This window comes from Dryobates pubescens, chromosome W, assembly GCF_014839835.1.
Source record: "Dryobates pubescens isolate bDryPub1 chromosome W, bDryPub1.pri, whole genome shotgun sequence".
Classification (NCBI taxonomy): domain Eukaryota; kingdom Metazoa; phylum Chordata; class Aves; order Piciformes; family Picidae; genus Dryobates; species Dryobates pubescens.
Window position 1 is genome coordinate 2977106 of NC_071656.1, and position 27413 is coordinate 3004518.

The following is a 27413-nucleotide window of genomic DNA, read 5'->3' on the forward strand; positions in this document are numbered from 1 at the left end:
TACTGCTGGAGACTGTCCTCAGGAGCCCCAGACTCCTGAGGCACCAGAGGAAGACATGACAAAGGAGGAGTTTTCCTTGGTTGATGAGGACTGAGTAAAAGAACAGTTAAGTAATCTGGACATCCATAAATTCATGGGTCCTGATGGCATGCACCCATAGTGCTGAGGGAGCTGGCAGAGGTCATTGCCAGACCACTCTCCAGCATCTTTGGTAAGTCATGGCAGACAGGAGAGGTGCCTGGGGACTGGAAGAAGGCAAATGTCACTCCAATCTTCAAAAAGGGTAAGAAGGAAGAGGACCCAGGTAACTATAGACCAATCAGCCTTACCTCCATCCCCAGAAGGGTAATGGAGCAACTTGTCCTTGATATGCCTAAGGACAGTGCCAAGGATAAGAGGGTCATTAGGAGCAATCAACATGGCCTTACCAAGGGGAAGTCATGTTTGACCAACCTGATAGCCTTTTATGAGGACATAACCAGGTGGATCGATGATGGTAGAGGAGTGGATCATATAATCATAGAATTGTTATGATTGGAAGGGACCTCAAGGATCATCTAGTTCCAAGCCCCCTGCCATTGCAAGGGCACCTCACACTAGATCAGGTTGCCCACAGCCACATCCATCCTGGCCTTAAAAACTTCTAGGGATGGGGCCTCCACCACCTCCCTGGGCAACCTGTTCCAGTGCCTCACCACCCTCATGGTAAAGAACTTCTTCCTAACATCTAATCCGAATCTACCCATTTCTATTTTTTTCCCATTCCCCCTAGACCTATCACTACCTGACACCTTTAAAAGTCCCTCACCAGCTTTCTTGTAGGCCCCCTTCAGATACTGGAAGGCCACAATAAGGTCTCCTTGGAGCCTTCTCTTCTCCAGACTGAACAGCCCCAACTCTCTCAGTCTGTCCTCATAGGAGAGGTGCTCCAGCCCTCTGATCATCCTCATGGCCCTTCTCTGGACACACTCCAGCATGTCCAGATCCTTCCTGTAATAGGGGCTCTAGAATTGGACACAGTACTCCGGGTGGGGTCTCACCAGAGCTGAGTAGAGGGGGAAAATCACCTCCCTTGACCTTCTTGCCACACTTCTCTTGATGCAGCCCAGAAAGCCAATCAGATCCTGGGCTGCAAGTGCACTCTGGTGCCTCATGTTGAGCTGCTCATCCACCAGCACCCCCAGGTCCTTTTCTTCAGGGCTGCTCTCAAGCCAGTTGCTGCCCAGCCTATACCAGTGCCTGGGATTGCCCCAAGCCAGAGGCAGGACCTTGCACTTGGTCTTGTTGAACCTCATGAGGTTGCCATGGGCCCACCTCTCCATCCTGTCAAGGTCCCTCTGGATGGCCTCCCTACCCTCCAGCATGTCTGCTGTACCACACAGCTTGGTGTCATCAGCAAACTTGCTGAGGGTGCACTCAATGCCACTGTCCATGTCACCAACAAAGATGTTAAAAAAGCCTGGTCCCAGGACTGATCCCTGAGGGACTCCACTTGTCACTGGCCTCCACTGGACATGGACCCATTCACAGCCATGCTTTGGGTGTGGCCATCAAGCCAGTTCTTTATCCACTGAATGGTCCATCCATCAAACCCATCCTGCACCAGCTTGGAGACCAGGATGTGGTGCAGGAAAGTGTCAAAGACTTTGCTCGGGTCCAGGTAAATGACATCAGTTGCTCAACCTTTGTTTATTAATGTTGTGACCTTGTCATAGAAGGCCACAGTGTTTCTTCTCAGGCGGGATTTGCCCTTGGTGAAGCCGTGCTGATTGTGCCCAATCACCTCTTCATTATTCTTCTGCCTCAGCAGTGCCTCCAGGAGGATCTGCTCCATGATCTTACCAGGCACAGAGGTGAGACTGACTGGCCTATAGTTCCCTGGGTCATCCCTCTTTCCCTTTTTGAAAATAGGAGTTATGTTTCCCCTTCTCCAGTCAGTTGGGACTTCCCTGGACTGCCAGGACTTCTGGAATATGATGGAGAGTGGTGTAGCAACCTCATCCGCCAGTTCCTTCAGCACCTGTGGGTGTATCCCATCAGGTCCCATGGACTTGAACACTTTAAGGTTCTTCAGATGGTCACGAACCTGATCTTCACACACAATGGGCAATTCCTTCTTCCAGTCCTGCCATTATTTTCCATTAATCTGGGAGTGTGGCTGGAGCTCTTGCCAGTGAAGACTGAGGTAAAGAAGTCATTGAGAACCTCAACCTTCTCCATGTCACTTGTCACCAGCTCATCTGTTTCCTTTCTGAGGGGGCCCACACCTTCCCTAGTATTAGAATCATAAAATCACTAAGGTTGGAAAATACCTCAGAAATCATCAAGTCCAACCTGTCACCCAACACTTCATGACTACTAAACCATGGCTTCAAGTGCCACGTCTAATCCCCTTTTAAACACCTCCAGGGATGGTGACTCCACCACCTCCCTGGGCAGCCCATTCCAACGGCTAACAACTCTCTCTGTGAAGAACTTTCTCCTCACCTCGAGCCTAAACTTCCTTTGGCGCAGCTTGAGACTGTGTCATCTTGTTCTGGTGCTTGTTGCCTGGGAGAAGAGACCAACCCCCTCCTGGCTACAACCTCCCTTCAGGTAGTTGTAGACAGCAATAAGGTCTCCCCTGAGCCTCCTCTTGTCCAGGCTAAACAATCTCAGCTCCCTTAGCCTCTCCTCATAGGGCTTGTGCTCGAGGCCTCTCACCAGCCTCGTTGCCCTTCTCTGGACACGTTCAAGTGTCTCAATGTCCTTCTTAAATTCAGGGGCCCAGAACTGGACACAGTACTCAAGGTGTGGCCTAACCAGTGCTGAGTTTTGGATTCAGAGCCAATCAGGACTGGCATTCGGGACCGCTCCGCTTGAACCGTGAGCTTTCTGCCTGGCTTTTCACTTTCTTTTTGAGGCTTTGCTGGTTGGGAGGACCCCCGGTTGGCAGGGAGGTCTGGCAGGATCATCCTCTCACGAGCCTGCTTGGGATCGGGAGCGAGACATCAGCCGCGGGAAGTTTAAAGCCCGCCCGGGCTGTGTGCGCAATGCCATTTTGGCTTAAGAGCTAGCCTTCCTGCTGCTCACATGGGAAAAAAAAAAAAAATTAATTTTTTTTTTTTTTCAATCAAATGTTGAACCATGGTTGTCACTCGGACAAAGGCTAGAAAAACAGTATCTACCCAGACAGAGTTGCTGCATCAGCATGTAGGAGTCCAGGCTGCCGGCTGCAGAGCGTGCTTGAGCCTGGCACTTGGAATGGAAGGGGAAGGAGAGAACACCTGTGTCAGGTGTGAGCAGGTGAACTTTCTCCTCAGCCTGGTGGCAGGGCTGAAGGATGAAGTGGCTGAGCTGAAGGAGGAGGTGTCTAGGCTCAGATCAATAAGGGAAAGTGAAAGGGAGTTAGCTATACGGGAGAAGGCTCTGCAGATCTCCCCTGCTGAGGGAAGGGTCCCTGGAAACGGAGAGGGATGGATACAGGTCCCTGCCAGGGGTGGCAAGAGAAATCCATCCCGGCACTCTCCTCCTCTTCCGCTGCCCTTGCATAATAAGTATGAGGCCCTGCAGGCCGAGGGCAGTGGGGATGAGAGGGCTGAGGAGCAGCCATCTGGGGAGGAGCCTAAGGCCAAGCGGTCCCCACCAACTATAATGACCAGCTCCACAAAGAAAAAGAGAAGGGTTATAGTTGTTGGGGACTCTCTCCTGGGGGGTACAGAGGGACCCAATATGTCATCCCAACCCATCCCACAGGGAGGTCTGCTCCCTACCTGGGGTGCAGGTTAGGGACATCACAAGGAGACTCCCAAAGCTAATCCAGCCCACTGACTATTACCCTTTGCTGGTAATATAAGCTGGGAGTGATGAAATTGACAAGAAGGGCACCAGGGTGATTAAAAAGGAATTCAAGGCCCTTGGACAATTGATTGATGGGGCAGGAGCTCAAGTGGTGTTCTGCTCAGTTCCCTCAGTGGCAGGGGAGTACACTGAGAGGAACGGGAGAACCCATACCATCAACAATTGGCTCAGGGGATGGTGCCAGCAGTGGAACTTTGGTTTCTTCGATCACGGGGCAACTTTTACTGCACCTGACCTGCTGGGTCCTGATGGGGTGCAATTATCTAGAAAGGGTAAGAGAGTCCTAGCACTAGAGTTGGCAGGGCTCATTAAGAGGTCTTTAAACTAGGTCTGAAGGGGGTGGGTGAGGAAATCAGTCCCTCTGCAGAGGAAAGAGTGGGGCACAAATTAGGGTCAATTGAGAAGTCGGGAGCCCAGCTGAAGTGCATGTACACCAATGCACGCAGCATGGGCAATAAGCAAGAGGAGCTGGAGGTCCTGGTCCACCAGGGTGACTATGATATAGTCACCCTCAGAAACATGGTGGGATAACATGCACAATTGGAGTGCTACACTGGGGTTTACAGGCTCTTCAAAAGAGACAGGCGAGGGAGAAGAGGAGGAGGGGTGGCTCTGTATATTAGGGAGTCACTCTTCGCCACAGAGCTTGAGGTGGAAGATGAAGTGATTGAGAGCCTGTGGGTTAAAATCAGAGGGAGACCTAACAAATCTGACATCCTGGTTGGAGTCTGTTATAGACCACCCAACCAGGATGAGGAGGCAGACGAATTATTCTATAAGCAACAGGAGGCTGTCTGAAGATCATCAGATCTTGTCCTTGTGGGTGACTTCAACCTGCCAGATATCTGCTGGGAACTTAATTCAGCAGAGAGGAGGCAGTCCAGAAGATTCCTGGAGTGCATGGAGGACAGCTTCCTGGTGCAGCTGTTAAGTGAGCCTACCAGGGGTCAGTCTCTGCTTGACCTGCTGTTCTCCAATAGAGAAGGGCTGTTGGGAGATGTGATGGTGGGAGGCTGCCTAGGGTGCAGTGACCACGAGATAGTGAAGTTTTCAATAGGCAGGGAGATAGGGAGGAGCACTGACAGAACCTTCATCTTGGACCTCCGGAGGGCAAACTTCAGCCTGTTTAAGAAACTTATTTGCAAAGTTCCCTGGGTAGCAGCCCTCAAGAACCGAGGGATCCAGGATGGTTGGACCTACTTCAAACAGGAGCTCTTGAAGGCACAGGAACTGGCAGTTCCCATGTGCCGAAAGATGAGCCGGTGGGGAAGGCGACCGGCCTGGATGAGCAAGCAGCTCCTGGAGGATTTAAGGGGAAAAAAAGAGGCTGTATCGCCTTTGGAAGGAGGGGAAGGCTTCTCATAATATGTTTAAGGAAGTTGTTAGATTATGTAGGAAAAAAATTAGAGGGGCAAATGCCCACTTGGAACTTAAGCTGGCCACCTCTGTGAAAGATAATAAAAAGCATTTTTACAAATATATTAAGACTAAAAAGAGGGGCAAGAAGAACCTCCACTCCTTACTGGACCTGGAGGGGAACACGGTGACCGAGGACGAGGAAAAGGCTGAGGTCCTGAACACCTTCTTTGCCTCGATGTTTAACAGCAAGGTAGGAGTCCAGGATGAGTGGCCTCCTGAGCTGGGTAATAGGGTCAGGGAGCAGTGTGATGCCCTGGAAATCCATGAGGAATTAGTTCAGGACCTGCTGAGCCACTTGGACACTCACAAGTCCATGGGACCTGATGGGATCCATCCTAGGGTGCTGAGAGAGCAGGCAGATGAGCTGGCCAAGCCGCTCTCCATCATTTTCCTCCAGTCCTGGCTCACTGGAGAGGTCCCAGATGACTGGAAGCTGGCCAATGTGGTGCCCATCCACAAGAAGGGTCGGATGGAGGAACCTGGAAACTACAGGCCAGTCAGCCTGCCCTCAGTGCCAGGGAAAGTGATGGAGCAGATTATCCTGGCGGCAATAACTGCGCACCTGAAGGATGGCCAAGGGCTCAGGTCCAGCCAACATGGATTTAGGAAGGGCAGGTCCTGCCTCACCAACCTGATCTCCTTCTATGATCAGGTGACCCGCCTGGTGGACGTGGAGAGGCCTGTGGATGTGGTCTACCTGGACTTCAGCAAGGCCTTTGACATCGTCCCCCACAGCAAACTGCTGGCTAAGCTGTCAGCTCGTGGCTTCGACAGCAAGTCTGTGCTGGGTTAGGAACTGGCTGGAGGGCCGAGCCCAGAGAGTGGTGGTGAATGGTGCCACATCCAGCTGGCGGCCAGTCACCAGTGGCGTCCCCCAGGGATCAGTGCTGGGCCCCATCCTCTTTAATATCTTCATTGATGATCTGGATGAGGGGTTTGAGTCAGTCATCAGCAAGTTTGCAGATGACACCAAGTTGGGAACAGATGTTAGTCAGTTAGAGGGTAGAAAGGCTCTGCAGAGGGACCTCGACTGACTGGACAGATGGGTAGAGTTCAACAGGATGGCATTCAACAAGACCAAGTGCCGGGTGCTGCACTTTGGCCACAACAACCCCATGCAGAGCTACAGGCTGGGGTTGGCGTGGCTGGAGAGCTGCCAAACAGAGAGGGACCTGGGGGTGCTGATTGACACCCGCCTAAACATGAGCCAGCAGTGTGCCCAGGTGGCCAAGAAGGCCAATGGCATCCTGGCCTGCATTAGGAATAGTGTGGCCAGCAGGAGCAGGGAGGTCATTGTGCCCCTGCACTCTGCATTGGTTAGGCCACACCTTGAGTACTGTGTCCAGTTCTGGGCCCCTCAGTTTAAGAAGGACATCGAGACACTTGAATGTGTCCAGAGAAGGGCAACAAGGTTGGTGAGAGGCCTTGAGCACAAGCCCTATGAGGAGAGGCTGAGGGAGCTGGGATTATTTAGCCTGGAGAGGATGAGGCTCAGGGGTGATCTCATTGGTCTCTACGACTACCTGAAAGGTGGTTGTAGCCAGGAAGCGGTTGGTCTCTTCTCCCAGGCAACCAGCACCAGAACAAGAGGACACAGTCTCAAGCTGTGCCAGGGGAAGTTTGGGCTCGAGTTAAGGAGAACGTTCTTCACTGAGCGAGTTGTTCGTCATTGGAATGGGCTGCCCAGGGAGGTGGTGGAGTCACCATCCCTGGAGGTGTTCAGGAGGGGATTGGACGTGGCACTTGGTGCCATGGTCTAGTCATGAGGTCTGTGGTGACAGGTTGGACTTGATGATCTTTGAGGTCTCTTCCAACCTTGATGATTCTGTGAGTACAGGGGCATGATGACTTCCCTGTTCCTGCTGGCCACACTATTTCTGGTGCAGGCCAGGATGCCATTGGCCTTCTTTACCAGCTGGGCACACTGCTGGCTCATGTTCAGCTGGCTGTCAATCAGTACCCCTCTGTCCCTTTCTGCCGCGCTGCTCTCCAGCCACTCCAACCCCAGCCTGTAGTGCTGCATGGGGTTGTTGTGACCCAAGTGCAGCACCTGACACTTGGACTTTTTGAATGCCATCCTGTTGGACTCTGCCTATCTGTCCAGCCTGTCAAGGTCCTTCTGAAGAGCCCTTCTACCCTCTATCAGATCAACACCTGCTCCCAACTTGGTGCCATCCACAAATTTACTGATGACAGACTCAACCCCCTCATCCAGATCATCAGTGAAGATATTGAACAGGATGGGGCCCAGTACTGATCCCTGGGGGACACCGCTAGTGACTGACTGCCAGCTGGATGTGGCACCATTCACCACCACTCTCTGGGCACAGCCCTCCAGCCAGTTCCTAACCCAGCACAGAGTACTGCTGTCCAAGCCATGGGCTGACAGCTTGGCCAGGAGTTTGCTGTGGGGGACGGTGTCAAAGGTCTTGCTGAAATCCAGATAGACTATATCCATAGCCTTCACCACATCCACCAGACGGGTCACCTGATCATAGAAGGAGGTCAGGTTGGTCAGGCAGGACCTGCCCTTCCTAAATCCATGTTGGCTGGACCTGAGCCCTTGGCCATTCTTCGGATGCACTGTGATTACCCCCAAGATGATCTGCTCCATAATTTTTCCTGGCACTGCGGTCTGGCTGACAGGCCTGGAGTTTGCAGGTTCATCCTTTTGGCCCTTATAGATGTGCATCACATTGGCCTGCTTCCAGTCATCTGGGACCTTGCCAGTGAGCCAGGACTGGTGGAAAATGTTGGAGAGTGTCTTGGCCAGCTCATCTGCCAGCTCTCTCAGCACTCTAGGGTGGATCCCATCTGGTCCCATGGACTTCTTTTTACCACTAATATACCTATAGGATTTCTTACTGTTCCACTTGATCTCCCTGGCTAGATTTAATACTAAGTGAGCTTTAGCTTTTCTAACCAGGTGTCTTGCTGCTTGGGCAGCTTCCTTATATGCCCCCCATTCCAGCTGTCCTTTCTTCCACTCCTTGTAGAGTTTCTTTTTGTGTGCCAGCATGCTCAGGAGCTCCTTGCTCATCCAGGCAGGTCTCCTAGCATTCTTTCCTGCTTTCCTCCTTGTGGATATATTTTGCTCCTGGGCACAGAGAAGGTGATCCTTGAATACTGACCAGCTGTCCTGGGCCCCTTTTCCCTGTAGGGCTTTGTCCCTGAAGTGATCAAATTCTGCATGCTTAAAATCCAGGGTTGCAAGCTTGGGATATGTCCTCCTAGTTGCCCTGAGTATCTTAGTTTCTGTCACTTCATGGTCACTGTAGCCAAGGTTATCCCTGAGTGTCACATTGGTGACTAGCCCTTCCCTATTGGTGAGAACAAGGTCCAGCACAGCACCTTTTCTCGTTGGTTTCTCTACCATTTGGAGGAGGAAGTTGTCATCTATGCATTTCAGGAACATCCCGGAATGCTGGTACCTAGCTGTGTTCTCTCTCCAGCAGATGTCAGGGTGGTTGAAATCCCCCATGAGGAGCAGGGCCTGTGAATGTGAAGCCACTTCTATTTGTGGAGTGCCTCATGTGCTTGGTTCTGCTGGTCAGGTGGCCTGTAGCAGACCCCTACAGTAACATCACCTTCCCCTGGACTCCCCTTAATCTTCTTCTGCTTTTCGTCGGGAAGCCGTGCCGGGACCGCACCGGGACCTGCAGCCACCGGGGGCCGTCCGACTCTCTCCTGTTGGGGCCGCCGGAGCTGAGAACGTCCCTTGAACACGCCGCGAGGTCGGCGGGAATCGGCTCTTCGCGCCGCTGGGGCTTGTGACTGCTACGTCACCCCCGGCTGATTTAAATGCGCTTTACTGCTGCACGCGAGGGTCTTTTCGTCGGGAAGCCGTGCCGGGACCGCACCGGGACCTGCAGCCACCGGGGGCCGTCCGACTCTCTCCTGTTGGGGCCGCCGGAGCTGAGAACGTCCCTTGAACACGCCGCGAGGTCGGCGGGAATCGGCTCTTCGCGCAGCTGGGGCTTGTGACTGCTACGTCACCCCCGGCTGATTTAAACGCGCTTTACTGCCGCACGCGAGGGTCTTTTCGTCGGGAAGCCCGTATTGTAACGGTTTCGCTACCTTTTTTTTTTTTTTTTTTTTTTTTTCCCTTTTCCTTTTCCTTTTCTCTTCCTAGTGGGTGCTGTGGTCAGTAACTCGTAGCAAAAACTCCCTAAAAAAGTCAGTGTCGACCCAGACTGAGGAAGAACACAAGCAGGTAGCTGTCCAGGTATCTGGCTGTAGAGAGTGCTGGAGCCTGGCTCTTGAGATGCAGAGTAGTAGGGGTAACTCTTGCATAAGGTGTGAGCAGATTGACTACCTACTTAATCTGGTGGCCAGACTAAAGGATGAGGTTGCTAGTCTTAAAAGTGTAAGGGAATGTAGGGAAGAGATGAACATGAAGAGGAAAGAGATAAACCAGAGGGGGAAAGATATGAACAAGAGTAAGCAGGCTCTGCAGGCTCCCACAGCAGAGGCTGGTTACCCAAAAAGCAGAGGGGAATGGACACAGGTTCCTCTCAAAAGACACAAGGTTAAACCTCCTTGCCTTCCCGCACCTTCCCCGCTGCTCTTGAAAAACAGGTATGGGGCACTGGAGATCGAGGGTGAGGTGGTCCTGTTGCCAGAAGACACACCATCTGGGGTTCTCCCTGAGGCTAAAGAGCCTAAGGGTAAACAACCTAAGGTTAAACAGCCTAAGGCAAAACAGCCTAAGGCTAAACAACCCTCCCCTGGCATCAGGACCTGCTCCCTCAAAAAAAAGAGGAGGGTAATTGTTATTGGCGATTCACTTCTGAGGGGAATGGAGGGCCCCATTTGTCGGCCAGACACATCTCATAGGGAACTCTGTTGTCTCCCTGGAGCCCAAATTAATGATGTTACCAGAAGGCTGCCCAGGCTGGTACAGCCTTCTGACTATTATCCTTTGCTACTTATGCAGATAGGGAATGATGATGTTGTAGTCAGAACTCCCAGGGCTATCAAAAATGATTTCAGGGCCCTGGGAGATCTGGTTGAAGGGTCAGGTGCTCAAATAATTTTTTCCTCAATACCCTTAGTTGAAGGAGGGAATACCACAAGGAACAGGACAGCAGCCATAATCAACAAGTGGCTTAGAGGCTGGTGCAGACAAAAGAATTTGGGGTTTTTTGATCTTGGTAAAATTTCTACTGCACCAGGCCACCTGGCAACAGATGGAGTACATCTGTCCCAAAGAAGGGGAAAGGTCACAGTATATGAGAATGGCCTGTCCCCCAAAGGTAAAGATTCTGGGGAGGGAACTGGCAGCTCTCATTGACAGGGCTTTAAACTAGTTTCGAAGGGGGAAGGGGCTGAAACTAGTCCCCTCAGGCAAGAGTCTGGGGGCAGTAAGCTAGGGTCAGAGGCCAAACCAGCAGCCCAGCTGAGGTGCATGTACACTAATGCACGAAGCATGGGAAACAAACAAGAGGAGCTGGAAGCCTTGTTGCAGCAGGAAAGTTATGACGTAGTTGCCACCACGGAGACGTGGTGGGATAGCTCACATGACTGGAGTGCTGCAATTGATGGCTACAGGCTCTTCAGGAGAGATAGACAAGGAAGAAGGGGTGGAGGGGTGGCCCTGTACATCAGGGAGGCACTAGATGCCATTGAGCTAGAGATTAGGGACAATCAGGTTGAATGCTTGTGGGCAAGAATTAGAGGGAAGACCGGTAGGGCAGACATCCTGGTTGGAGTCTGTTATAGACCACCCAACCAGGAGGATGATGTCGACGAAGCATTCTATAGACAGCTTAAGGCTGTCTCAAGATCTCCTGACCTTGTCCTTATGGGCGACTTCAACCTGCCTGACATCTGCTGGGATCTCAACACAGCAGAGAGGAGACAGTCTAGGAGGTTCTTAGACTGCATGGAGGACAGCTTCTTATCCCAGGTGCTGCGTGAGCCTACCAGGGGCAAGGCTATGCTTGACCTCCTCTTCACCAGCAGGGAAGGGCTGGTGGGTGATGTGGTAGTCGGAGGCTGTTTAGGGGCCAGCGACCATGAAATAATTGAATTTTCGGTATTTGGTCAAACTAAGAGGGGCAGCAAGAAGACCTCCACTCTGGACTTCCGGAGGGCGGACTTCAGGTTGCTCAAGGAAATAATTCTGAGGGTTCCTTGGGATACAGCCCTTAAAAATAAAGGGGTCCAGGAGGGCTGGACCTGCTTCAAGAAAGAACTGATGAAGGCTCAGGAGCAGGCTGTGCCAGTGTGCCGGAAGAGGAGCCGCCGGGGCAGACGGCCAGCCTGGTTGTGTAATGAACTTTTAACAGAACTAAGGGAAAAAAAGAGGGTGTATCATCTTTGGAAGAAAGGTGAGGCAACCCATGGGATGTTTAAAGATGTTGCTAGGGCATGTAGGAGGAAAATTAGGGAGGCAAAAGCACATTTGGAACTTAAACTGGCCTCTGATGTGAAGGACAACAAAAAGTCCTTCTATAAATATATTAATAGCAAGAGGAAGGGCAGGGACAACCTCCACTCCTTGGTTGACATGGAGGGAAATGTTGTATCACAGGATGAGGAAAAGGCAGAGGTACTTAACACCTTCTTTACCTCAATTTTTACTAGCGGGAAAGAACGTCTACCAGACAGCTGGCCTGCAGAGCTGGCAGAAGGAGCCAGGGAGCTGCATAATTTCCCTGTGTTCCATGAGCAAGTCATAGGAGCTCTCCTTAGCAGCTTAGACCCCCACAAGTCCATGGAACCAGATGGGATCCATCCTAGGGTGCTGAGAGAGCTGGCAGATGAGCTGGCCAAGCCACTCTCCATGATTTTTCATCAGTCCTGGCTCACTGGAGAAATCCCAGATGACTGGAAGCTGGCCAACGTGGTACCCATCCACAAGAAGGGCCGGTTGGATGAGCCAGGGAATTACAGGCCTGTCAGCCTGACCTCAGTGCCAGGAAAGATTATGGAGCAGGTCATCCTGAGTGCAATCACACAACACTTAGAGGATGGCCAAGGGATCAGGCCCAGCCAGCATGGGTTTAGGAAGGGCAGGTCCTGCCTCACCAACCTGATCTCCTTCTATGATCAGGTGACCCGCCTGGTGGATGTGGGGAGGCCTGTGGATGTAGTCTACCTGGACCTCAGCAAGGCCTTTGACCCCGTTCCCCATAGCAAACTCCTGGCCAAGCTGTCAGCCCATGGCTTGGATGGGAGCACACTGCGATGGGTTAGGAACTGGCTGGAGGGCCGAGCCCAGAGAGTGGTGGTGGAATGGTGCCACGGCCAGCTGGCGGCCAGTCACTAGTGGTGTGCCCCAGGGATCAGTGCTGGGCCCCATGCTCTTTAACATCTTTATTGATGATCTGGACGAGGGCATCGAGTCCATCATCAGTAAATTTGCTGACGACACCAAGCTGGGGGCAGGAGTTGATCTGCTGGAGGGTGGAGAGGCTCTGCAGAGGGACCTCGACAGGCTGGGCAGATGGGCAGAGTCCAACGGCATGAGATTTAACACATCCAAGTGCCGGGTTCTGCACATTGGCCACTGCAACCCCATGCAGAGCTACAGGCTGGGGTCAGAGTGGCTGGAGAGCAGTCAGGCTGAGAGGGACCTGGGGGTGCTGGTCGATGGTAGACTGAACATGAGCCTGCAGTGTGCCCAGGCAGCTAAGAGGGCCAATGGCATCCTGGCCTGCATCAGGAACAGTGTGGCCAGCAGGAGCAGGGAGGTCATTCTGCCCCTGTACACTGCACTGGTTAGGCCGCACCTCGAGTACTGTGTCCAGTTCTGGGCCCCTCAGTTTAGGAAGGATGTTGACTTGCTGGAACGAGTCCAGAGAAGAGCAACAAAGTTGGTGAGGGGTTTGGAACATAAGCCCTACGAGGAGAGGCTGAGGGAGCTGGGGTTGCTTAGCCTGGAGAAGAGGAGACTCAGGGGTGACCTTATAACTCTCTACAACTACCTGAAGGGAGGTTGTGGACAGATGGATGTTGGTCTCTTCTCCCAGGCAAGCAGTACCAGAACAAGAGGACACAGTCTCAGGCTGCACCAGGGGAGGTTCAGGCTGGATGTTAGAAAAAAGTTCTATACAGAAAGAGTGATTGCCCATTGGAACGGGCTGCCTGGGGAGGTGGTGGAGTCGCCATCACTGGAGGTTTTCAGGAGAAGACTTGATGGGGTGCTTGGTGCCGTGGGTTGGTTGTTTGGGCGGTGTTGGATTGGTTGATGGGTTGGACGCGATGATCTTGAAGGTCTCTTCCAACCTGGTTTATTCTATGTATTCTATGTATTCACCCATATGCTCTGAACCAGCTCATCATCCTTCTCTAGGTGGAGCTCCATTGATTCCACGTGGTCACTGATATAGAGAGCAACACCTCCTCCCCTGCCTGTCCTTCCTGAAGAGCTTGTACCCATTTATCCCTACATTCCAGTCATGGGAATCATGACACCAAGTTTCAGTAATAGCCACTATGTCATAGCATCCTAGCAGCGCAATGGCCCTTAACTCGTCCTGTTTGTTGCCCAAGCTGCATGTATTTGCGTAGAGGCACTTCAGCTGGGGTAGGCTATGCCATCCTCTTAGGTGAATCCCCCTTGATTCCCTTGGGGTGCCCCAGTGCTTGGTCCTTGTCTTGCCTCAGGGTAACAAGTGGAAAGCCCTTGCTGGCACTCCATCCCTCTGCCTCTGGTGAGCTGCCCCGATGTTTGTCACAGGCAAGCATGAGATTAACAACCCCTTCCCCCTTCAAATCTGATTTAAAGCCCTATCAATGAGCCCTGCCAATTTCTGCCCTAGTATCCCTTTGCTTCTCCAGGACAGGTGCATCCCATTGGTTGCTTGTAGTTCTGGTGTCCTGTAAACTGAGCTGTGATCATAAAATCCAAATTCCTGTCAGTGACACCAGTCCTGGAGCCATGAGTTGACCTGTTGGTTCTTCTTAAATGTTCCTTCATCTATCGTCGATGCCAGAGGGATGGAGAAGAACACAACTTGAGCTCCTGATCCCTTTAGCAGTTGCCCCAAGGTCCTCAAGTCCCTTTTAATTGATTGTGAGCCTCACAATCTCACTGCTACATCATCACTACCTACCTAAAAAACCAGCAGTGGGTTGTAGTCTTGAAGGACTCACGAGGGTGGGAAGTTTATCTATGACATCCTTTCCCTGGGCACCAGGGAGACAGCAGACCTCTCTATGAAGTGGGTCCTGTCTGCATATTTGGCCCTCCACTCCCCTCAGCAGGGAGTCACCTACAACAATGACCCCTCGAATTTTCTTTTCAGGGTCAGTATTTTATGGCTGGCCTGAGGCAAGCCAGTCTTAGTAGTACCTCTGGACTTTGTGGCTCTTTTGGCCTTCGTGAGCCCTCATCCTTGCTTGCAACCAGTTCCTCCTTCAGAGTCTCATACGTGTTCTCCAAGGGCATTGTGGGTGGTCTGCTTCTTAAAGGAGCACATTTGCTCCATTTGTATTGTTTGTTTCATTGGTTAGTGACCTGTTCCCATTGACCCTGCACATGTGAGTTACTGCAGGAAGTCTGGGGGGCTACCTGATGAGAGGATATCGAATCCTCTCCTCCACTGAGAGTCAACTCCTGTTCTGTATTTGTAAGGATCAGTTTGTGAAAGTTATCAATTTCCTTCTCGCTCTCCCTGATGCTTCTTACCCTGCTCACCTCTTCCCTGAGCTCCATCACTTCAGCCTGGAGTTGTGCCAACCAGCTAAGCAGGTCAAAAACCTGTTCACACCTCACACACCCATAGTTGGTGTTGCCCCCTGTTGCCTGTAAAAGGCTGTGGCATTCCTCGTAACCTGTGGCCTGGATGCTAATATTTGTTTTGGTAGGTGCAGAGAGCACAGTCTTCCTCCTCCGAGTAGCCACCATTATGCCTTCAGTAAGACTGAAGCGCCTTATGTCCTGCCCACACACCCTCCTTGTGCCAATGACTGAGTTAATTCAACAGGAGCCCCTGGGATACCTCACAACTCCCTCGCTGGGTTCCAACTCAGCTAATTCAAAAGGAGCCCCTGGGGTACACTCAATTGCTATTTGCTCTCCCTCTCCCTGTTAGCCTGCCTGCACCAACGGCCTGATGCTCCAGCTGTCTGACCATGCCCCTCCCTCTCATGCCCCACTCAGTAGGTTGCAACTAGCAAGAAGGCTGTTGCCTCGCAGCTTGCAGTCTGAGAGCCTCTGCCGGTGTTGCCAGGGTTTAAATTTCCCACGGCTTCTCTGGGAACTCCCCCAGCCATGTCACTCTCTCAGGCAACCTCGCAAGAGCCTCCAAGTCAGGTCGCCTTTTCCCCTCTCTCTCTTGCTCTCCCTGTCTCCAGGAGCCCTCTTTCTTCCTCTAAAGATCTCAGCATAGCACAGAGCTAACCAATGCTGATGCAGTTGCCTTGCAGCTCGCAGTGGATGTGGTTTATCTTCATTTCAGTAAAGCATTTGACACCCTCTCCCACAGCATCTTTGCAGCTAAACTGAGGCAGTGTGGTCTTGATGATCAGGGAGTGGTTTGTGAACTGCTGTGGTGATTGCTGCCTATGCCCAGAATTATAAAAATATTGTTAATTTGTCATAAATCATAATTAATAGCCATAACCTATTCATCGCAACTGGTTGAAGGAAAGAAGTCAGAGAGTTGTGGTTAATGGGACAGAGTCTAGTTGGAGACCTTTATATAGTGGTCAGGGACTGGGTACTGGGACCAGTGCTGTTCAATATATTCATCAACAACCTGGATGAGGGAACAGAGTGCACTGTCACCAAGTTTGCTGATGACACTAAACTGGGTGGAGTGGCTGACACACCAGAGGCTTGTGCTGCCATTCAGCAAGACTTACGCTGGACAGTTGGGCAGGGAGAAATTTAACGAAATTCAACAAAGGCAAGTGTGGAGTCTTGCACCTGGGAAAGAATCACCCCATGTACCAGTATAGGTTGGGGACTGACCTGTTGGAGCACAGTGAAGGGGAAAAGGACCTGAAGGTCCTAGTGGATGGAAGGATGACCACGAGCCATCATTGTGCTCTTGTGGCCAAAAAGGCCAATGCCATTGTGGGGTGTATTAGAAGGGGTGTGGCTAGTAGGTCAAGAGAGGTTCTCCTCCCCCTCTACTCTGCCCTGTTGAGGCTGCATCTGGAGTATTGTGTTCAGTTCTGGGCCCCTTGGTTCAGGAAGAACAGGGAACTGCTTGAAAGAGTCCAGAGCAGAGACACAAAAATTATTAGGTGAGTGCAACATCTGCTTTATGAGAAACTGAGGGAGCTGGGTCTCTGGTTTGGAGAAGAGAAGATTAAGGGGTTGTGGGAATGCCAGCTATGAGCGGTGTGAGCAATCTGGCAGTGCAGGCCTAGAGCCTGACATGGTGGTAGGCCATGCTCAGCATAAGTGCAGAGCCAGCTACCAGTATGCCAAAACAGTGCTGTGCTTGCAGCACTGTAACTAAAACAAGACGCCGGTAGCTAGAAACATAGCAAGTTATCTCGGGACAACAGGACATGCACCTGCATCAACAAACCTTGTGTGTCATCCATAGTTGGACCAATAATCTATAATAGTGTGTTGTGTGGTCACTCATAGGGAACCAATGAGTCCATGCCAACAAGGCACACCAAGGTTATATAAATTGTAGCAGTTTCCTTGCTATGCACTTCTTTTTCTGCCTGTCCTATCTCCTCTCCTTCCATGCTTTACTGTGCCTTGCTTTCACCATAGGCCTGAGCCATAGGTCTGCAATACTGGAACAATAAAGGATCAATACCCGATCATATTGGTCAGCCGTATTGATTCCAAGAACCTCCGTTGTTGCCAAATCTGGCTAAATCTGGCGCCTCATGTTGGAGGTTCTTTTTTTCACTGTGAGAGTGATGGAACACTGGAACGGTCTGCCCATGGGGGTTGTGGTGTTTCCCTCTCTGGAGATATTCAAAACCCACCGGCATGTGTTCCTGTATGATCTGGTATAGGTGATCCTGCTCTGGCAGGGGGATTGGACTAGATGATCTTTCGAGGTTCCTTCCAACATCTAACATTTTGTGATCTGTGGCCCTGTACATCAGGGAGGCACTAGATGCCACTGAGATGGAGATTAGGGACGATTGGGTTGAGTGCTTGTGGGTAAGAATTAGAGGGAAGACCTCCTCTTCACCAACAGGGAAGGGCTGGTGGGTGATGTGGTGGTCGGAGGCTGTTTAGGGGCCAGCGACCATGAGATAATTGAATTTTCGGTATTCGGTCAAGCTAAGAGGGATAGCAAGAAGACCTCCACTCTGGACTTCCAGAGGGCAGACTTCAGGCTACTCAAGGAACTAACTCAGAGAGTTCCTTGGGATAAAGCCCTTAAAAACAAAGGGGTCCAGGAGGGCTGGACCTGCTTCAAGGAAGAACTCTTGAAGGCACAGGAACAGGCTGTGCCAATGTGCCGGAAGATGAGCCGCCGGGGCAGACGGCCAGCCTGGTTGGGTAATGAACTTTTAATAGAAATAAGGGAAAGAAAGAGGGTGTACCATCTTTGGATGATAGGTGAGGCAACCCACGGAATGTTTAAGGATGTAGCCAAATCATGCAGGAAGAAAATTAGGGAGGCAAAAGCACCTTTGGAGCTTAGACTGGCCTCTGATGTGAAGGACAACAAAAAGTCCTTCTATAAATATATTAATAGCAAGAGGAAAGGCAAGGACAACCTCCGCTCCTTGGTTGGCATAGAGGGAAATGTTGTATCAAAGGATGAGGAAAAGGCAGAGGTACTTAACACCTTCTTTGCCTCAATTTTTACTAGCAGGACAGAACGTCTTCCAGACAGCTGGCCTGCAAAGCTGGCAGAAGGAGCCAGGGAGCTGCACAGTTTCCCTATGTTCCATGAGCAGGAGATTGGAACTCTCCTCAGCAGCTTGGATCCCCACAAGTCCATGGGACCAGACGGGATCCATCCTAGGGTGCTGAGAGAGCTGGCAGATGAGCTGGCCAAGCCACACTCCATCATTTTCCAGCAGTCCTGGCTCACTGGAGAGGTCCCAGAAGACTGGAAGCTGGCCAATGTTGTGCCCATCCACAAGAAGGGCCGGTTGGATGAGCCAGGGAATTACAGGCCTGTCATCCTGACCTCAGTGCCAGGCAAGATTATGGAACAGGTCATCCTGAGTGTAATCACACAGCACTTAGAGGATGGCCAAGGGATCAGGCCCAGCCAGCATGGATTTAGGAAAGGCAGGTCCTGCCTGACCAACCTGATCTCCTTCTATGATCAGGTGACCTGCCTGGTGGATGTGGGGAGACCTGTGGATGTGGTCTGCCTGGACCTCAGCAAGGCCTTTGACACTGTCCCCCACAGCAAACTCCTGGCCAAGCTGTCAGCCCATGGCTTGGATGGGAGCACACTGCGATGGGTTAGGAACTGGCTGGAGGGCCGAGCCCAGAGAGTGGTGGTGAATGGTGCCACATCCAGCTGGCGGCCAGTCACTAGTGGTGTGCCCCAGGGATCAGTGCTGGGCCCCATGCTCTTTAACATCTTTATTGATGATCTGGATGAGGGCATTGAGTCCATCATCAGTAAATTTGCTGATGACACCAAGCTGGGCGCAGGAGTTGATCTGCTGGGGGGTAGAGAGGCTCGGCAGAAGGACCTCGACAGGCTGGACAGATGGGCAGAGTCCAACGGCATGAGATTTAACACATCCAAGTGCCAGGTTCTGCACATTGGCCACAACAACCCCATGCAGAGCTATAGGCTGGGGTCAGAGTGGCTGGAGAGCAGCCAGGTGGAGAGGGACCTGGGGGTACTGATCGATGGTTGGCTGAACATGAGCCTGCAGTGTGCCCAGGCAGCCAAGAGGGCCAATGGCATCCTGGCCTGCATCAGGAACAGTGTGGCCAGCAGGAGCAGGGAGGTCGTTCTGCCTCTGTACACTGCACTGGTTAGGCCGCACCTCGAGTACTGTGTCCAGTTCTGGGCCCCTCAGTTTAGGAAGGATGTTGACTTGCTGGAATGAGTCCAGAGAAGGGCAATGAAGTTGGTGAGGGGTTTGGAACACAAACCCTATGAGGAAAGACTGGCATCGAGGCTGGTGAGAGGCCTTGAGCACAAGCCCTATGAGGAGAGGCTGAGTGAGCTGGGATTGTTTAGCCTGGAGAAGAGAAGGATCAGGGGTGACCTCATTGCTGTCTACAACTACCTGAAAGGTGGTTGTAGCCAGGAGGGGGTTGGTCTCTTCTCCCAGGCAACCAGCACCAGAACAAGAGGACACAGTCTCAAGCTGTGCCAGGGGAAGTTTGGGCTCGAGGTGAGGTGAAATTTCTTCACCGAGAGAGTCATTAGCCATTGGAATGTGCTGCCCAGGAAGGTGGTAGAGTCACTATCCCTGGATGTGTTCAAGAGGGGATTGGACGTGGCACTTGGTGCCATGGTCTAGTCTTGAGGTCTTGGGTGATAGGTTGGACTTGATGATCTTTGAGGTCTCTTCCAACCTTGGTGGTGATACTGATACTGTGGTAAAAGTGTCTTTATAAGTAAGAATATTAGGTTTCAGGTAGAATGTCTGTACAGTAAAGAACATAGATATTAGGAAAAAATTCTTTGCTGAAGGATTGATCAGGCATTGGAATAGGCTGTCCAGGGATGTAGTGGAGTCAGCATCCCTGGAGGTGTTCCAAAAAGTACATGGACATGCCACTTTGTGACATGGTTTAATGGCCGTGGTGCTGTTAGATTGACAGTTGGATTTGATGATCTTAGAGGTCTTTTCCATGGAAAGAATTATTTGGTTCTGTGGGTCTAAATAACTGAACAGTTTGGGGGTTTAGGGTGGTTGTATATTCATTCATTAGTAACACAAACATTTTATTCTCTGTAAATGGTTACAGATTCACAGGTTGCATCAGGTTGGATGGGACCCTCAAAGGTCATCTTATCTAACCCCCCTGCAGTGAGCAGGGACACCTTCAACTTGATCAGGCTGCCACATCATGTCTGATCTTGAATGTCTCCAGGGAGGGGCTTCAACCAACATCCCTGAGCAACCTGTTCCTGTATTTCACCACTCTTATTGTAAAGAACTTCTTCCTTATGTCCAACCTAAATCTACCCTGCTCTAGTTTAAAACCATTGCCCCTTGTCCTAGTGCTATAAGCCCTTCTAAACAGTCCTTCCTCAGCCTTCCTGTGTGTCCCTTTAGATACTGAAATGTAGTTATAGATTAGTGAGTAAAAATAAGTTCATCATGCTACTTTTGCAATTGTCTAGAAGAGATGACAGCATGGACAGAAGAAGAATGCAGAAGCTTTGAACATGCACTTTTGATTTATGGAAAAGACTTTCATCTTATACAGAAAAACAAGGTTAGTATTTTACAGTTAAATGGAAAAATTGGTAGATTATGCAATGCTGAAAATTTTTAAAAGCAATACATTTTGCAGAAAAGTGAAATAGGAATCAACATTAAAATCAGCTTGTCATTTCTGTGCTAACTTTACCTCCAGTGTCATTGGGAAAGCTAGATGTTGCAAGATGAGTCTCTGAAATTGACTTATGCTGAAAATACTTCTGTTGATGCATTTATAGTATAATTGTCTGCCTCTCCTAGAAGTATAGTGTTTTGATGCCATGGTTGTGGGAGGGGAAAATGCATCTTAATTTTTGTCAACAGGAAGGTGTAATTCTACAGAAACAGGCTTAGATCTTTCTGTTTTCAGAAATCGTAGTCATCCATCAGTACTCTGGTTTCTGGCCAACAAAGGAGTTCTAATCTTGATCTGGATTGCTTCTGATTGACTCCTTCATGCCTGAACAATAGGAATTAGATTATATATACACTTTTTTTTTTTTAAAACAAATATGCATATCATATGGTACAGTTGACAATATGACTGTTTCCAAATTTTCTGTACATCTCCTGTATGTTTTGAAACCACCTTTAGGTTTTATAGTGATTTTTGGCTGGGGGATAGAGTAAATTTATTTCAAAGTGGCTAGTATGGGGTTATGTTTTTGATTTATGCTGGAAATGGTGTTGATAAAAAAGGGATGTTTTAGTTACTGCTGAACAGTGTTTACACAGAATCAAGGCCTTTATTGCTTCCCATACCACCCCCACCAGTGAGTAGGTTGGAGGTATGCAGGAAGTTGGGAGAGGACACAGCTAGGACAGCTGCCCCCAAGTGACTATCACAACTTGTACCAAGTCTGGTCAGCAGGGGGTGTGTGGGGGATCATGCTAAGGTTCAAATAATTCCCTTGGAGTAAATAAAGGCAAAATGACACCAAACAGCTGATGAATTGGGTTTATTAGATTGGACCAGAGCAGAGGGAAGATGGGAAGGAAAAGCAGTGGTAAAAATATGTATCAAAGAGAAGGAATATTGCCATTTCCCTGGCTTGAAAATCATGATATTGTTGCAGGAGCAGTTCCAAGTTTCTTGGCAGCAGGCACACACACTGAGGAGCTGTGGCAGGACAGCAGGGCTGTGCCGTGTGGCTTTTTTCCAGGACACAGGCAGCAGTGGGAACAGAACAACACAGGGCTGGCGGTACAGGCTGCCTGCCATGAAGCCCTCTAGGCAGGCAGCAGCAGGAATGGCGAGGCTTGGGCATGTGTAGATGTGCTGGGTTGAGGCAGCCCCCTCTCCCCACCACGGGCAGGAATAAAACACACAGACAAACGGATTGCAAAAGTGATGAAAGTTTAAATAGAAAGCGGTGAATGTTAGAGACAACCCAAAGCGCAGTGACAAAAAGAGATCCCAAAACAAACCCAGAGACATCCCATTCCCACCTGAGGGTACACCCAAGACCCCCAGGGCTCCTTCTTCCCCCTCCCTCTGCTGGGCTAGTCTCAGCTGGCCAGGTCTGAGACTGCCCATCCCCCCGTGGCCTTGGGCCTAGCAGGCCCAAAGCCAGCAGACATCTCCCCCAGTTACCGGCTGGCGGAGGAGGAAGAAAAAGAGAAAGTGCTAGACCCCGCACTGGATCTTATAGTGGTGCAAAGAATTATGGTAGGAAATACACACAATTTCCTGCATCCACCCCTCTGGGCTGGACTTCTAGACACAGGAAGTGAACACAGCAGGGGGCACCCAGCTCAAACTGCAACAGTAGACTAGGCAGAGCAGCAGCTCCGGGAGCAGAGCGGCACTGCTTCCTCTGGGCCCCTGCTTCCCCATGCTTCCCCATGCTTCCCCTCACCCCTGTGTGGCAGGCGTGGGGGAGGGTGATGACCCCACAGTTGTGCAGAGTGCCATATGCACATCCACCCTTCAGTGGTGCTGTTTGAGAACCAAAATACTTGGGGTCTCACACTGACCAAAGGGATATTCCATAACGTATGATGTCATGCTCAGCAATAAGTCTGGGGAAGGGTGAAAGTTCACAGGGGCTCCTATTGCTTGGGGACCGGCTGAGCATTGGTTGGTGGTGAGCAGTTGTTTTCATTGGCATCATTTGTCTGTTGGGTTTTATTTTCCCCTCTCTTTTTTAACAATAATATTTGTTTTGTTTTAAATTAAACTGTCTTTACCTCAACCCATGAGTTTTACTCTCCCAGTTCTTCACCTTCTATCCTACAGAGGGGGGAGTGAGCAAGCAGCTGTATGATGCTTAGTTGCTGGCCACAAGTTTTTTCTTTATGAAACTGATGGCTTTGTGTTTCAGGTAAAGTTTATAGGGTTGTGGTTTCTTTCCAACAGTCAGATAGTTCTACTCAACACTTGACTTAAACTACCCTAATGATAAATATTTGGGTGGTTCAAATTTTAAATGTACCTTACCAATAAACAATAATTTACTAGAGATAAAAAGTAATAATTTAAAAAAAAACTTTCAACGTGAGTTGATCAATGTGTCACTATGGAACAGAATTTGAAGTACCCAAAATCTTTTCTGCTTCACTTTTCTTAGGTCATTGATTTGCTTTAGATCTTTTTATCTTGAAAGAGTCTGTCTTATAATTGTGAAATTTGTTATATAGGTTATGAACTGAAATGCTTCTGATGTAGATAGTTTCGATCTAGTTTAAAAACAAACAAAAAAACCCAAAACCCAAACAAAGCAATAACTGCCCTCAAACAAAGCCAAAACAAAATATATTACAATCTTAAAGGTCTCTTCCAACCCCAACAGTTCTATGATCATCTAGTCCAAGTGCTTGACTGCTTCAGGGCTGACCAAAAGTTAAAGCATATTTAGGGCAATGCCCAAATACCGCTTAAACAGTGACAGGCTTGGGGCACTGACCACCTCTAGAAAACCTGTTCCAGTGTTTAACTACCCTTTTGGTAAAGGAATTTGAAACTGTAGATCTCTTTTCAAGTCTCCTGATTTAGTTGGTTTGTTCCATATACTAGAACAGTAAAATGGGCAACATTGCAGGAATGTGGGTATTGGGAAGATGACAAAACATAATTCATTGCATTAATCTTGACCATCCTTCTTTTAAGGTAAGAACCAGAACAGTTGCTGAGTGTGTGGCGTTCTATTACATGTGGAAAAAGTCAGAACGTTATGATTACTTTGCTCAGCAAACAAGGTTTGGAAAGAAGAGATATAACCATCATCCAGGAGTTACGTAAGTAAAATGCTCCTGGAATGTTTTCAGTTGTGAATTGTAAATGTAGATGACTTTTTTTTTTTTTTTCCCCCTTGTCATTGCAGTGTAATGCTGTAGTGCTGTGGCATTGGAAATAAGTACAGAATTAACCAGGTTGGAAAAGACCATTCAGATCATTGAGTCCAACCTATGGGATCCATCCTAGGGTGCTGAGAGAGCTGGCAGATGAGCTGGCCAAGCCACACTCCATCATTTTCCAGCAGTCCTGGCTCACTGGAGAGATCCCAGATGACTGGAAACTGGCCAATGTGGTGCCCATCCACAAGAAGGGCCGGTTGGATGAGCCAGGGAATTACAGGCCTGTCAGCCTGACCTCAGTGCCAGGAAAGATTATGGAACAGGTCATCCTGAGTGCAATCACACAGCACTTAGAGGATGGCCAAGGGATCAGGCCCAGCCAGCATGGGTTTAGGAAGGGCAGGTCCTGCCTGACCAACCTGATCTCCTTCTATGATCAAGTGACCCACCTGGTGGATGTGGGGAGGCCTGTGGATGTAGTCTACCTGGACCTCAGCAAGGCCTTTGACCCCGTTCCCCATAGCAAACTCCTGGCCAAGCTGTCAGCCCATGGCTTGGATGGGAGCACACTGCGATGGGTTAGGAACTGGCTGGAGGGCCGAGCCCAGAGAGTGGTGGTGAATGGTGCCACATCCAGCTGGCAGCCAGTCACTAGTGGTGTGCCCCAGGGATCAGTACTGGGCCCCATGCTCTTTAACATCTTTATTGATGATCTGGATGAGGACATTGAGTCCATCATCAGTAAATTTGCTGACGACACCAAGCTGGGGGCAGGAGTTGATCTGCTGGAGGGTGGAGAGGCTCTGCAGAGGGACCTCGACAGGCTGGACAGATGGGCAGAATCCAACGGCATGAGATTTAACACATCCAAGTGCCAGGTTCTGCACATTGGCCACAACAACCCCATGCAGAGCTTAGATGTGTTAAATCTCATGTCATTAGACTCTGCCCATCTGTCCAGCCTGTCAAGATCCCTCTGCAGAGCCCTCTGACCCTCTAACAGATCCACACCTGCCCCCAGCTTGGTGTCATCTGCAAATTTACTGATGATGGACTCGATGCCCTCGTCCAGATCATCAATAAAGATGTGGAACAGGATCGGACCCAGCACTGATCCATGGGGGACACCACTAGTGCCTGGCTGCCAGCTAGATGTGGCACCATTTACCACCACTCTCTGGTCTCAGCCCTCCAGCCAGTTCCTAACCCAGTGCAAAGTGTTGCTGTCCAAGCCATGGGCTGACAGCTTGGCCAGGACTTTGCTATGAGGGACGGTCTCAAACGCCTTGCTGAAGTCCAGATATAGAGTACATCCACCAGGCGGGTCACCTGATCATAGGAGGAGATCAGGTTGGTCAGGCACGACCTGCCCTTCCTAAATCCATGCTGGCTGGGCCTGATCCCTTGGCCATCCTGTAAGGGCTGTGTGATTGCACTCAAGATGACCTGTTCCATAATCTTGCCCGGCAGTGAGGTCAGGCTGACAGGCCTGTAATTCCCTGGCTCCTCCTTCCAGCCCTTCTTGTGGATGGGCATCACCTTGGCCAGCTTCCAGTCTTCTGGAACCTCTCCAGTGAGCCAGGACTGCTTGAAAAATGATGGAGAGCGCTTGGCCAGCTCATCTGCCAGCTCTCTCAGTACCCTGGAATGGATCCCATCCAGTCCCATGGACTTGTGGGGCTCCAAGTGGCTGAGCAGGTCTCTAACTGCTTCCTCCTGGATTACAGGGGAATTATACTGCTCCCTGCCTCCATCTGCCAGCTCAGGACCCCAGTTGTACAACATACAGCCTATTTTGGTATTAAAAATTGAGGCAAAGGTGGTGTTAAGTACCTCTGCCTTTTCCTCATAAAGTAAAAACCATCATAATTTTTAGTCTTTGTTTTCCTGTTAAATAATCCATTATGAATGCCATATTCTTTAAGGGACTACATGGATCGTTTGGTAGATGAAGCAGAAGCCCTTGGTGGAGCAGTACGTTCTTCAGCCTTAACATCTAATACCCGTACAGAAACCGTTCCTGATCAACAGTTAAGCATTCTGAACTCTATCACTACCAATGAGTTGACAGGTAAATCAAGGCGGGGGGGGAACCAAAAACAACAAAAAAACCCCAGTACAGTCCCAAATTTTTTTCTGGTTTAACTGTATGAACAACTGTTTCACTTACATTTTGTGTTCATCTTTTTTCCCAGCATTGACAAACAGTGTAGCTACAGTCTGCCACAGTTCAGATGTGAACTGCCTGGATGATGCCTTTACTCCTATGGACAATTTACCCCGAGCACCAGTTAATCATGTGCCTATTGGAACAGAAGAATTGCTTAACTTGCCTAGCAATGGTGAAAGCGATTGTTTTAATTTATTTGAGACTGGCTTTTATCATTCAGAGCTAAACCAAATGAACATGTGTAGTGAGGAGATGGAAAGACCTGCAAAGAGATTGAAAATGGGAATTGCTGTCCCAGAATCCTTCATGAATGACGTCTCCGTAAATAACCTTGGTGTGGACTTTGAGAACCACACACATCATATTACCAGTGCCAAAATGGCTGTTTCAGTGGCTGACTTCAGCAACTTATCTGCAAATGAAACAAATGGTTTTATCAACACCCATGCTCTTCACGAACATAGTGCTCTTCACTCAGAATGACTATGGAAAACTAAGCAAACAGTGGGTACTTTATGCAGTAGTAGTAAACTTGGTGGAAGCTATCAGGTTTGCTTAGTATTTCACTGGAAGTTTGAACATTGACATCAATGATGTCTTTTTATGTATAGAACTATATCTTGATTTATCAAGAGTAATTTCTTTTTTTTTAGTCCATAAATGTGGAAATGTTCATCAGAGTTTGGGATTAGGAGAACTCTGTGGTGCAGCTTTAAACTATGCTTCAATTTTAAAATTTTATTTTATTTTAAAGCCTGTAGACAGGCCACTTTTTCAAAACCAGCACAAAGTGATGAACTGATTGGAGTGGCGTTCTAGTCTAAGTTACTTTTGCTGTAACGGATGCAGTGTAATAATGTTTACAGGTACTGATCCTGATCCCTGCTCAATGTAGCATTTTATTTTATTGTAAATGCAGGGATGGGTTTCTTTAACTTAAACTGCACAAATGTACAAGGATGTTTTATAAACGGAACATTCTCTTATGTTATATTAAACTAGAGCACTTCATTTTACCTAACAGCAAGTTCATTTTGGTGGAAGCTAGCACAAGGGACTTAACATGAATCAAGTATGTAGACCTACATTTGGATGCTATTGCAAAATTATAGGCCATGGCTACCTTACATACTGCCAGAGGTATCTGTGTACTTCAAACTTGCTGTTGTAAATGTGTATTTTAGACTATTGTGTTCAGATGGATTCTGTCCACAACTGCAAAGATTAATGCACCCCTGTAACTTCACTTTCCAAAGGCAACTGACATAAAGCTATGTTCTACACAGCTTAGGATTTACCACTAAACAGTCAATCTATGATTTGGAAGATATCTTAAATTGTCTGGAGCACTGCAATTCAAAGTATTACAGTTTTGAGGGACTATCTATGTTAATAT

General features: G+C 49.5%; 1 protein-coding gene across 3 annotated transcripts in view; it reads left to right on the forward strand.

Moving 5' to 3' along the window:
• Positions 1 to 27142, forward strand: part of LOC104306793 (mesoderm induction early response protein 3) — a 49910-nt gene extending 22768 nt beyond the window's left edge. For 2 of the 3 annotated variants that reach the window (XM_054177734.1, XM_054177736.1), the window contains 4 exons: positions 20472 to 20566; positions 23660 to 23787; positions 25773 to 25918; positions 26043 to 27142. In XM_054177734.1, coding sequence (XP_054033709.1) covers positions 20472 to 20566; positions 23660 to 23787; positions 25773 to 25918; positions 26043 to 26500 — 827 coding nt within the window. In that variant the 3' untranslated portion in view covers positions 26501 to 27142. The remainder of the gene's footprint in view (positions 1 to 20471; positions 20567 to 23659; positions 23788 to 25772; positions 25919 to 26042) is intronic. The other variant, XM_054177735.1, reaches the window with a different exon arrangement.
• The last annotated feature ends 271 nt before the right edge of the window (positions 27143 to 27413 follow it).